Below are 12,393 nucleotides of genomic sequence, written 5' to 3'. Positions count from 1 at the left end.
GCCTGAGGTTGTGCCGTAGCCCTCCTCTCCCACCTCTCGCTTACGTCGCGCCTGTGCTCTCCGGTTCCCCGAACATCTGCCCCAGGACTATTGTGTCCCGCTCTCTCAGGCCCGCCGAACGGTTACAGGAGCGCGCGGGGACTGGTACTGCCGCACGCTGAGCCCAGCTCCTTCCGCGGGAACTGGAGAAGGGGGCGTGCCTCGCTGCAGGTAAACAGAAGGTCCGTGCAACCGAGAAGGGCGGGTCCGTTCTGGAAACGTAGTGCTGTGGGGACTCCCGGACTGACATCAAGAGGGCGGGATGGAGACTTCTGTTACATACGTGTCCCAAAAGAGAGGCTTGTGGGGAACAAGGGACCTTGTGTCCACCATTGAATACATCTAGTCTGGAGAATGTCAGTGCTGACACAAGTGGTAAATGAGCCACACGCTGAATTAGCGCTAACTGGATACCCAGTTTCAAAATGAAAGGCTGAGAATGTAGGTGATTGGGCTCTCAGCAAGTCATATCCCCCACGCCCACGGGGGCTCCTGCAGAGCACAGAGTAAATGCCAACAGTGCACTCGAAGCTGTATACTGCAGCCCCTCCTGAGGTATAAGTGTGCCACAGCCTATCTACCCAAGGGCTTTGGAAATGCAGTCGCAGCTGGATAAAGTGTGGAAACCATCAGTAGTCATCTTTCTTAGTTCTTCAAAATTTTATTAACAAAACGAGGAAGGGGGGAGGCAAGAGTGAGCGGATTCCACAGTCCCGCCCAGGCACAGAGAATGGAGAAACAAAGGAACAGACAAGAACAGGAAAAAGTTCTGAGACCCCCTGGTAACAGCCGGGCAGTCAAATGGTGGATCGGTACAGGGAGAAACTCAAGGACCGCCGGAGAAACATATAAAGGGCAGAACAGACAAATGGGGGATTCAGGGCAGCTCCCCAGCCTGGAATGCAGGGTGTGAGGACTTCTGCACCATTGTGAGGCTCAGCGGTCAGCACTGGAGCGTAGGTCGGTAGTGAGTGGGTCATGCTGGATCGTTTGATGCAGCATCAGGGCCAGTAATCCTGCCCGATTAGTCATGGCTGTGCGTACGTTGCGCTCCTGCTCAAACAGCTCGTCCAGCTTGTACCACTGACAGGAGAGCAGAAAAGAGCCGTGAGAAGGAGCTCCAGAAGCCCCGCCTGACCCCAGCCACATCCAGCATCAAAACCTACCACGCGCACACGCTCCAAATCCACTTCAGCACGCCGCAACTTCTCCCAGCAGTAGTGGCGGTTACACTGGCGCTTGGGCAGGCGGCAGAAGTCACCTGTGAGCTCAAAGACATCACGTACAAGGGGGCACCCGCATACCTCATCAGCTGGCACCTGCAGCGAGATGGGGGGTCGGGGATGAATCTGGGTGGTGAGGCAGGAAAGAAGACAGGAATGGGAAGTGGTCAGGGAGGTAGGAAGGAAGGAATGGAAAGTTCAGGGAGAGGAGAGGAATGGAAAAGGGGAGGAACAGGAGATGAGAGGAAAAAGGAAAGGAATGAAGGATGATGAGGCAGGCAAAGCAGGGGTCACGGAAGTGGTCAAGTAGGGAAAAGGTAAGGAAGGAGGGGAGAGGAGGGAGCAAGGGATGAATGTGGGCCAGTGAGGAGGAAGAAAGGACAGAAGGGCGGGGAGTTGAGGGAAAACCTTACTTTGGGGTCCCGTGAGTGCTCGGGGCACAGCACCTGGAGCCGCTTACAGTATGTCTTGCTCTGAGGATTGTAGACATCACAGAAGAGTCGGGTAGCTCTGGGGGTTTGGAGTAAAGACAGGGTAGTGGAGGGAGACCCACCTGTTCTTGCCCGTGCCCGTATCCTGCCCCAACATGCCACTTCTGACCCCAGCCTCGACCTCCCTGCTCTAACTCCACGTAGCGCCCACACTCACCCCTCAATGCGTGTGGGGTACATGGACCCAAAGGACGTCTGGCTCTCATACTGGAGGGATGAGCACAAATGGAGGGAACTGTGGATGTGTGCTGCATCCCAAGACACCCCCCAGACAACACGTCTCTCCCCCACGGACCCACTGATGATTCCCCCTCAGGCTGACACCCTGACCTTGGCGTAGCAGCGCTCCATGTGGCGCAAGGCAACACGTGGGTTGATGGGATGCCCGCAAGAGACACAGAAGATCTGCAGGTCCGTGTCGTCGCTGTCACCCTCATTGCTCTGTGTGGAGCGGAAAGAACGATGAGGCCAGTCAGGACGAGGTACTGGGCCCCGCACTGCTGGGCCTGTGCCTGCTCACCTCCTCATCCTCACGGACAGCCTGCTGCTTGGCACGAAGAATGATGGCCTCAAGCTCATGGAATCGGCGCTCCATTTCCTGGAGGCGGGTGCGGGCACTCTGCTGCTCACGGCGAATACGTTCGAGCAGCTTCTTCCCGTGCTCCTCAGCAATGCAGGGACTCTGCTGCCACTGCTGGATGCGCTGGGGGAGGATCTCGTAGATGCGGCTGCAGGGAGGCAGTTGGTTGGGTGCAGGCAGGGAAAGTGGCAAGCAACAAAATAGGTGGGGCGGGGGGGTGGATCCAAGAATGGTAGAACGGATGGGTGACCAAACGGCAAAAGGATAAGTGACTGAGCAGTAGATAAAAAGGCAGATGAGCACCAGAATGGTAGATGGATGAGGGGTGGATGGGGGGTGCTTCATGGACTGAACAGTGTGCAGGTGACTGACCGGAAGACATCTGGTCATGCCCGACCCTATACTCCCCGACTCCCTTGAACTCTCCAGGAATGACTCACTTGGCTGCCAGCTTCATGCCACAGTCATCTGAGCAATACTTGGAGCCAGGCTGGGCAGGGCGCACACAGCCAGGTCCCAGGCACTGCGGTAGCGACGCAGGGTCCTTGGCATCGGCACGTTCTGGGTGTTTCCATTTGTCCTTGTGCTTCTGCTTCTGCCGATGCCGCTTATATCTCTCTTCCTTCTATGGGACAAAGCAGGTCAGGTCAGGGTGGAGTTGAAGTCAGCCCTGAATGCCTGCCTCCCCCCGTATTCCACCCCCTTCTGGCTCTTGCCCCATCCAGCCTCTGACCTTTGCCTCTCCCTCGCCTCCCTGCCCTCTGCTTTCCCACACCCACTTCACCCTTCCCGTCACCTTTTTCTCAGACTTCTTCTCCCGACGCTTTACGTGCTTCACTTTCACTGCCCTCTTCCGCAGGGCAGGATCCAAGAACGGGGACTCCTCTGTGTCACTCATCCAGGGCTGCAAGTGAGGCATACGCTGACCCACCTGCCCCACTTGTGACTACCCCACCACCTACTCAGTTCCCAAATCAGCCTTCCATACTCTGCCTTCTCTCTCCTCATCATGGAAACTCAGCTTCTGTAACCTCCACCCTTCCACCATGGCACGCTCCACCTGCTCACCAGGCCATGGTCATCAAAGGCCCCTGCACAGAAGTCCTGGTACAGGTCAGGATCCAGTGGTAGGTCCTCGTCTGAGAGTGGCTCAGGTGTGGCCGTAGCCTCAGGTGGCTCCTTGACCGCTGATGATGCCACTGCCCCCTCGTCCTCACGGATGCGCCCCAGCTTCTGTGATGGCTGTGGCTGCTGCTGGGTGGGCAGTGGCCTGCGAGGCCTTGGCAGGGATTCTGAGGGCGTCACTGGCGAGAGCTGCAGGGCAGAATCTCAGGACTGGCCCTGACCGCCCTGCCCGCATGCCCCGCCCCGCCCTGGGGGGCTGGACTCACCGAGGAAGGGAAGTACTTGTACGATTCCTGTGCCGGCAGGAGGAAGGCCCAGGTCAGCCCCAAGTGGATGGAGGGTGGCCCTGCCCTAGCCCCTCCCACAAGAGCCTAGCCCCACCAACTAACCCTGCCTCGCCTCCCCAGAAACACACCCACTACTCCTACTTCTCATCACTAGGACATGCTGAACCCTGCCCCACCTGGCCTGACATGCCTGACCACCTTGAAACATCTGGCTCTACTCTGCCCATCTGGGGTTGGAGGCGCCCCTGCTAGCCCTGCACACCTGATCATGCCCCATTCGTCTGGACAGGTCAGGCTCCTTCCCACCTGTCTATGTGCAGTAGGCCCCACCTCACCTGGCCCACCCCTCCTAGCCTCAATGAGCTCCTCCTGGACACACTGACGCCCCCACCTGGCCCTGCCCAGCTCTACCCATGCTCACCCGGGCCCGCAGCTGGCACTGACGCAGCCGGCACTTCTGCCGGATCTTGTTGGGGCCCCCAAACTTCTTCATGTCCCGACAGAAGTCACAGTGGCCACAGTCCTCAGTGCGCCGGCAGGCCTCGCACTCGCCACACATGCGGGCTGACCGTTTGATCTGCTGCTGCTGCTGCTGCTGCTGCTGCTGCTGCTGCTGGTGATGCTGGGGGAAGGGGCCCGGAACAGAAATCAGGAACCCAAGGAGGGCCTGACACGGGATCACCCTACCTATCCCAGCCGTGGCAGCCACTCACCTGGCTGGGTGTGGCCACCAAGGGCTGTGGAGAGGATTTGTGGGGCGAAGCAGAGCCCCGAGCAAGCATCGCCCCAACCCCTGTCCCTGACCCCGCCCGGCGCTGCAGATCTGGATCCGGGGCAGGCCTCTTGCGCCCTCCACCCTCATCCCGAGGCTCACTGCCGTCTCGCTCATTGCTGTCCCGCTCCCGTGACTTCTTGTGCCGATAACGGATTTCCAGCTTGGGGTCTTTCTCTGCGGGGCAGACAGTGGGACCAGGACGGGTTAACAATGAGGGATTTGGATGGTCCCAGAACTCTTTCTTCCTCTTCTTTTCTGTCCCACTCACCTGCTCTGTCCCCCTACTCCAGGGCAGGCTAACCCCTCTGGTGGGACCCTGTGTTTGGGCTCACAGTGGAATCTCCATTCCAACTCACCACAAACCAACAATCACCCACAGACACACATCACTACTCCCTATGACCCACCCTCCCTTTATGGCTTCTCCCTCAAGGCAGGTGGACCTGCCTGCCCTGTCCAGGCACCACCCCCTCACCTCGGCAATCCCGACAGTACCACTCCCGGATGGCCTTGGCCATCTTCTCAGTGATCCGGATGCAGTCCCCATGGAACCACTCATTGCAGTTGTCACACCCGCTGCAGAGGATGGGGTGAGTGGTGCAGATGTGAGGGGCCGGACCCATCAGCCTCACCCAACCTTGCAGGTGTCAGCCCCACCCGCCTCTCCCCGGCTCACATCATGAAGCAGTTGATATCTGGTTTGCGGCAGATGCAGTAGATGGGTGCATTCTCCCCATTCTCCGATTTGCTGTCCTCTCCAGCATCTGGAGGCTCTGGGTCTGAGCCGTCACCCTCCTGTGGGACGCCCCCCCATCATGGCTTCTTAGAGAACCCCTATCATGGTGTCTCATTCCTTGCTACAGCTCCATCGTGGCTCACCACAAACCCCAACATTCTGCCAATAAACTTTCTATCACAGTTCCTCATAGATCTTTGCATCACGGTCCCCACAAACTCCCATCACTCACCCCTAACGCCCCAGTACCGTTCTTTCAGATCCCATCATTCTGTCTCAGACTTCCCATCACTAACACCCCATTACTCTATCCACACACTCATAACGGTTACTTATAAACTACCGCTCATCACATATTACCCCCATCTCTTCTCACAGACACCACGGGATATAGTCTACATACTTCCCAACACCGTTTCCCATAGATCTCCCGTTATTAACCCCACAGACAACCCCGCCCCCCATCACGACTCCCCACGAACTCCTTGACACACTCATCACAGCTTATGACACACTGCCCGGTGCGGCTCTGCCCAATCTCCCATTCGGATTGCCACGGAACTATCTATCGAGAGACCCCCACCAAACTTCCATTGCGAACCCCTAAAATGGCTCATCACAAAACTCCCAGATGGTTCACACATCAGAAAATTTTCAGAACCTCAGACCCCCAACGTTCTACCCACAGACCCCTGTTAAGGCTCACCACGGGCGCCCACCATACTGCCCAGACTCTTCCTACTGTTCACCACAGACTCTCTTGCCTCTGCGCACGGACCCCGCCTCTACCAATACCACTGACCTCTACTGCCGACCCCCTCCTGGGACTCGTACTCACCATCTCTCCGCTCTCGGCGCACCCCTCCGCTGCCCCCGCCAGCGACCCGCGAACCTGCTGCACAGATCTCTCGCTGGCGTTCGCGGCCGTTGTAAAGGCGCCCACAACTACTTCCGCTTTGGTCGCGCCTCCCGGGCACCGTACTCTTATTGCGCAGGCCCAATGCGTCGGCTCCGCAGCAAACAAGTAGATCCGGCGCCTAGAGCCGCTACAAGTCTCTCAGACGCCACCATCTTGACTATTGACTACTGAGACCGTAAGGCGGCCGAATCCGTAAGTGCGGGAAACATGGCCGCACCTGCATCGCCGCTTTCCCGAGATCACCGCCACTCTGTCGGCCGAGTCCGTACGGTGACCACTTGTACGGACACAACGTTACAGGCAACATGGCCGCGCCTATGCGCCACTTCCACGCATATGCCGTCATCTTGGAATCTGATTCCGTAAGATGGCCGAGTCCGTACGTTTACAGGCAATACATGGCAGCGCCCTAATCGCGGCTTCCACAAGGGTGCCGCCATTTTGACCATCGATTCCGTACGCCGGAGGCTTGTCCTGCTGAGAAGTTCACAGAAAAAGTGGTGGCTCCGGAAACACTACCTGTATCAAGTCACACTCATTCTTCTATTCAATCACTTTACCCTTTCACATGTATAAATGGGACGCCAGCAGACTGGGTGTCGTGCGCTGCGAAGGAAACCATTCCCCCTGTTATGTCTCCGACGTTTACCTTCCACCGCTCTTTCCCGCTCAGCCAGGCCTGGCACGGTTCAGCCCCTGGGCTTTTGCAGGAGTGCTCTCGCTTCTCAGAATTAGTCCCAAGCAACGGTGCAAGGCCATGAACGGTGGTGGACTGACCGACTCTGGTGAGAAGTGGCCTAACCAAAGTAGATTTTGAAATCCGAGACACTGGCTTCACCAAGTCTTCCCCGACCTGTGGATTTGACAGGTTCCTGGTGACGTCCGCTTTGGTTCTCTTGTTTCATACACATTCAATTCTTTCCTATAAAATTAATTTTAACATTCTGTTTTAAATTAGATTAAGTACAAAAAAAAAAAATCTGGACAGATCGGAGAGCTAGGCATCTCAGGGTAATGATCTAACTCTGGCAACCACGGAGGTCAAATGACATACAAAAGGTCAGTGCCCCCATCACCCCAAATCCCACGGGATACGCGAGTCGTGGTCATACTAAATGTCCACATGTCCACATTCAAAGTCAGAATGACTTGATTCGGGTTGAAGAGAAGGGTCTGGGGAAAATGAAAATTTTCACTCTTTGCTAACATTTTTTCTGGATTTCTTGGCTCTGGACGTAGCAACTTCTTTGCTACTGATGGTTGTCCTGTGTATGGTTCAGATATCTGGGGTTTTGTGTTATTTTTTCGCCTTTCCTAAACGTTTTTACTCGTTGTCCCCTACACACCATCACAGACACCAAAGACACAGAAGCCACAACATGGATTCTGTGACCCTCTCTTCCTAAAACAGGTTTTTAATCCACAAAATGGAACTTCAGATCCAGACTTGCCTCCTTTTTTAAATTAATACTGAGTTATCTTAATTTGATTGTAATTTATTTTAATAAACAATTTAATTCATCAAATTAATTGTTCATTTAATGTATTAGTTTTAGTATAAATGAATATGTGTTGGTAAGGTACTCAGATAAATTTAGTTTAACATCAATTTATGAATTTCATATAATTCAGTTTTAAGTTAATTACAATTTGATGTATGAAAATAAGTTTAAGGGAATATAGTTCAAGTATAACTTAAATGTAATTACTCAAATTTAACATTACTGACTTCTGATTTACTCAATTTAATTTGGTTCAAAATAATTTAATATTAATTCAGTTTGTTCAAGTATCATTTAATTTCAATTTAATTTTTTTACTTTGATATTTTACGTTTTATTTAATATGATTTAATTTAATTCAATTTCCATTTAATTTAACACATTTAAATTTTAATTCAAATTCACCTAATTCATTACATTTCAATGTTACATAACTAAATTGAATGAATTAAATTTATATTCAATTACTATAATATTTAAGTATAATTTATTAAATTAAATATGATTTATTCGGTTAAGAAAAAACAGTGAGAAAACAAATTGCTCATCTCATGAATGCAAAAAGAGCTATCAGTACAGATCTTACAGATATTAAAAAGAGAATATTATTCACACATTTATACCAACCTAATGCAATATATTTATTTGACTACTTAGATAAAATGAACAAATTCATTGAAAAAGACAACTTAGCAAAACTAACACTTGAAGAAATAGAAATTTTGAATAGCCAAGCAGCTATTAGATTATTCGAATTTGTAATTAAAAAACTTTTCCACAAAGAAAACCCCAAGCCCAAATAGCTTCACTAATAAATTCCATCAAATATTTAAGGAGGAAAAAAGACCAATCCTATACAAAGTCTTTGAGATAATAGAGGAAGAAGGAATACTTCCCAATTCATTTTCAGAATCATTTCCCTGATACCAGACTAGACAAAGACAAGAAAAGAAAATTACAGGCCAACCTACCCCACAAGCATAAATGCTACAAATTTTGAGAAACAGTCTCCAAAAGACTGCTTTTACTTTCGACATCACTATAGAATTTAGAGTTCTCCCAAACCATGCTTACTTCTGACACTAATTGCAAGTTCAGGGGTTCCCAACTAATTTGCTAGAAGGCCTCACAGAACTTACTGAAAATTGTATTCACAGGTATCACAGGGAGAGGATCAAAATCTGTCATAGAAGAGGGTCTGGAAGGGTTCCAAATACAGAGCTTTGAGTTATCCTGTCCCTTAGGAATCATAGACAGAGTTAGCTGCTCTCAGGAGCAATATGTGACAACACACATGGAGAATTGTCAACCAGAGAAGCTCACCTGACCCTTGCTGTCCAGAGTCGTTATTGGAGTTCCATTACTTATGCACTGTTGACTGCCCATGTGCCTGATCACAGTTTCTGTCCCCTCAAGAGGAGGAGATCATACCATGTGACTCAGAGTCCTCACCCTAAGTCACATTGTTAGACTGTCCGGTGACTAAAGGCCCTCAGGCAAAGACATTTCTATCGGGAATGACATTAAAGGGCTTAGAGATTACCTTCCAGAAGCCAAGGAGAGTAAAAGACAGACTTGTCTTTAGGCAAAGTTAAATTTTTTACTACATAGATGCAAAGCCATTAACAAAATATAAGCAATTGCATCTAGCCATTTATAGAACTGATAATACACCATGAAGAAGTGTATTTATGCCAGGAATGATCACCCAAATGCAAGACTGATTTAACGTTTGAAATACTGCAAGTGACTAGTTATACCATGACACTCTGTTTACCTTATACATCTCCATACAGGCCAAGTACGCAACATTTAGTTGCAGTCTGAGTCTCGGTGAAATGCCCTGGATTTCCCCAAAACCAAGGGAGAGAAGCAGCCTTTTGAGAAATAGCCCAAAGGCCATTTCTCATCCATCTTCCCAGCTGCAGTTGACCACAAGACTTACCACTTCACCTCTCCTTTGGGAATGACTGCTGGTTATAGAAGCACTTGACTCAAGTTTAGAGGTGATTTTTCAGCAGAAAAGTGACCACCACTGGTACTACCCATATGGCTCCTCTGATTTACTGTTTGTTTGTTTGTTTGTTTGTTTGTTTGTTTGTTTGTTTGTTTAATGGGACTAGGGATGCAGGAAACTGATACCATGATGACCTTGTAAAATAAACTGTCTGAATGTGTTTGAGCTTTTTGTCTCCTAATTAACTGACTCTGTGGAAGAATGGCAAGCCATGCTGAACAGCTATAGTAGTGATACATGTAGCCTTACTAGCCACCACACTACTTAAGCTGAAGGACTGCTTGTCCACTTGATAGTTTAAGACAGTGAACATGAAAACTCCCTGGGATCCAGTAGCAAATGCTCTTGCCTAAGTGGTGGATGAGTAAGGGTCCCCCCATTGTCCAACCTGTTAATAGATGATAGATAACCCACTGGTTGGCAAGTCAAAGCCTCAGTGTCAGTGTCCCAAAGCATCATCACAGGCTGCCCACAGGACTGACTGATAAACCACCTCCCAAATTTAGGAGCCTATTTGCTAAGTTTTTTGGGTTTATGTGCTTATGCTGCATAATCACTCTGGCCATCAAGAAAAACTGTTCTGGGGCGCCTGGGTGGCGCAGTCGGTTAAGCGTCCGACTTCAACCAGGTCACGATCTCGCGGTCCGTGAGTTCGAGCCCCGCGTCAGGCTCTGGGTTGATGGCTCGGAGCCTGGAGCCTGTTTCCGATTCTGTGTCTCCCTCTCTCTCTGCCCCTTCCCCGTTCATGCTCTGTCTCTCTCTGTCCCAAAAATAAATAAAAAACGTTGAAAAAAAAAAAAAATTTAAAAAAAAAAAAAAAAAAAAAAAGAAAAACTGTTCTTTCTTCCCCAGATAGAACGTGCCTTACAAGACAGGTGTTGCTGAATGCAATTGAGCTAGCCCTATGGTTGTCCTGGTTTTGCTTGAAAGGCTGTAAGCTACTCTATTACCTCTCTTAAACCTCACTGTCAGCTGTAAATCAAAAACAGGCTGTTGGGGTGCCTGGTTGGCTCAGTTGGTTGAGTGTCCGACTTCAGCTCAGGTCACGATCTTGTGGTCTGGTCCATGGGCTTGAGCCCCACTTTGGGCTTTGTGCTGACAGCTCAGAGCCTGGAACCTGCTTCTGATTCTGTATCTCCCTCTCTCTTTCTCCTCCCCCCGACCCCGCTCATGCTGTCTGTCTGTCTGTCTCTCTCTCTCAAAAATAAACATTTAAAAATTTTTTAAAAATTTAAAAAGCAGGTGCGATTACTGTGCTATGTGGGAAGAAGCCATTACACAGCCCCAGCCAATATTCCCGTTCATGAACCTATGTTTATTTTGTTTGTTTGTTTGCTTGGCTGGTTTTGTTTTTGTTTTTAACTGACTCTTTGGGCTGCCACTTTTAGAGTATAACAGAATCCTAAGACCAAAAAGTTAAAAATTCCCATCTTAAAATACACTAATTACAATTGACCTTTGAACAACGTGGGGGTTAGGGGCACTGAGCACCATGCAGTTGAAAATTGACGTAACTTTTGACCCTCCCAAAACTTAACTACTAAAAACCTACTATTGACTGGAAGCCTTACTGAAAACATGGTCTATTAACATGTATTTTGTGTGTTTATATGTATTATACACTGTATTCTTACAATAAAACTAGAGAAGAGAAAATGTTATTAAGGAAATCATAAGTAAGAAAAACACATTTTCAGTACTCTACTGTATTTATTGAAAAAAAATCTGCACGTAAACTTAAACATGTGTTGTTCAGGGGTCAACTGTATAGTGTGGAGAAACTGCCTGTGTTTGTGCTAAAGTGTCTCCAGTTTTACCAACCATCGCTTTTACCCCATTGGTGCAACTATTAATAAGCTGAGAAGGGGGAGGGAGCCTTAATATTATGAAAAGGTTTTGTACTGGGATTCTTGCACAGAGAGTTGTGACACCGAGGCTTTTCTTTCCAGGAAGCAACTTTATTCCTGCCGGCACTGCTCACCTGGGTTCGTACTGAAGAATTGAGCCCTGAACGCACCACATGGTATAGTTTTTTGCATATTTTCCACTTTTTTGTCTCCCATAGATGGTAACATACAAACCTGTAGTCTGATTAAGTGGTCTTATGTTACAAGGTCATGAAGGATGTTGTCACATACACTTATAACCAGGTTGCCTTGAGGGTTTTTTTTTTTTTTCCCCCCTTAGGGATGGGACCCTACCACAGTTTGATTTTGCACCACCTGAAATAATCTCAGGAATCCCCAGGGATCCACAGACAACACTTTGAGAACTAATTTTCCATACCATAAAGATTACTATTGATCAAATACTGCTGAATATCGTTGATTGGTTAACATATATTATTCTCATTGCACTAACTAAACTGGAACCTCTTTGAAGTCAGGGACACAAGCTCTTTACTTTTGTTAGTATGTGATGCACCATCTACCTGGTGCCTCATAGATAAATGTCAGTTAGTTAATACATAATCATGCTCATTAGGATCTTAAAAATAATCAGCAGTTACCTTTCTGTAAATGACTCAGGAAGAGAACACAAAAAGTTGCTAGATAGCCACAAAAATGTTCTGAAATGGGAGGAGAAATTATGTTTTAAATACACCAGTGGGTCAGCGAAGAAATACACCAATGAAATCCTGTCAGAAGAGGCAGAGTAACTTTTCAAGGTCTTCCTATTTATTTATTTATTTATTTATT

At 49.0% G+C, this 12,393-nt stretch overlaps 1 protein-coding gene across 3 annotated transcripts; it reads right to left on the bottom strand.

Moving 5' to 3' along the window:
• Nucleotides 1–675: 675 nt before the first annotated feature.
• Nucleotides 676–6,463, bottom strand: CXXC1 (CXXC finger protein 1). 3 transcript variants are annotated; one of them, XM_058692136.1, is made up of 15 exons: nucleotides 6,095–6,460; nucleotides 5,197–5,315; nucleotides 4,996–5,096; nucleotides 4,459–4,694; nucleotides 4,167–4,367; nucleotides 3,725–3,751; nucleotides 3,402–3,647; nucleotides 3,130–3,237; nucleotides 2,774–2,958; nucleotides 2,274–2,481; nucleotides 2,084–2,194; nucleotides 1,911–1,960; nucleotides 1,676–1,772; nucleotides 1,206–1,358; nucleotides 676–1,122 (listed from the first exon to the last, which is right to left on the bottom strand). In XM_058692136.1, exons 1-15 carry the CDS (start codon nucleotides 6,095–6,097, stop codon nucleotides 976–978), a joined length of 1,992 nt encoding a protein of 663 aa, XP_058548119.1. In that variant the 5' UTR covers nucleotides 6,098–6,460; the 3' UTR covers nucleotides 676–975. The 3 variants fall into 3 exon arrangements, with proteins under 3 accessions (XP_058548119.1, XP_058548120.1, XP_058548121.1); XM_058692137.1 differs by lacking the exon at nucleotides 3,725–3,751 and having other exon boundaries at nucleotides 6,095–6,463; XM_058692138.1 differs by lacking the exon at nucleotides 6,095–6,460 and having other exon boundaries at nucleotides 4,620–4,694; nucleotides 5,197–5,316.
• Nucleotides 6,464–12,393: the final 5,930 nt, after the last annotated feature.

This window comes from Neofelis nebulosa, chromosome 11 (assembly GCF_028018385.1).
Source record: "Neofelis nebulosa isolate mNeoNeb1 chromosome 11, mNeoNeb1.pri, whole genome shotgun sequence".
NCBI classification, from domain to species: domain Eukaryota; kingdom Metazoa; phylum Chordata; class Mammalia; order Carnivora; family Felidae; genus Neofelis; species Neofelis nebulosa.
This window is presented reverse-complemented; position numbering and strand designations above follow the sequence as displayed.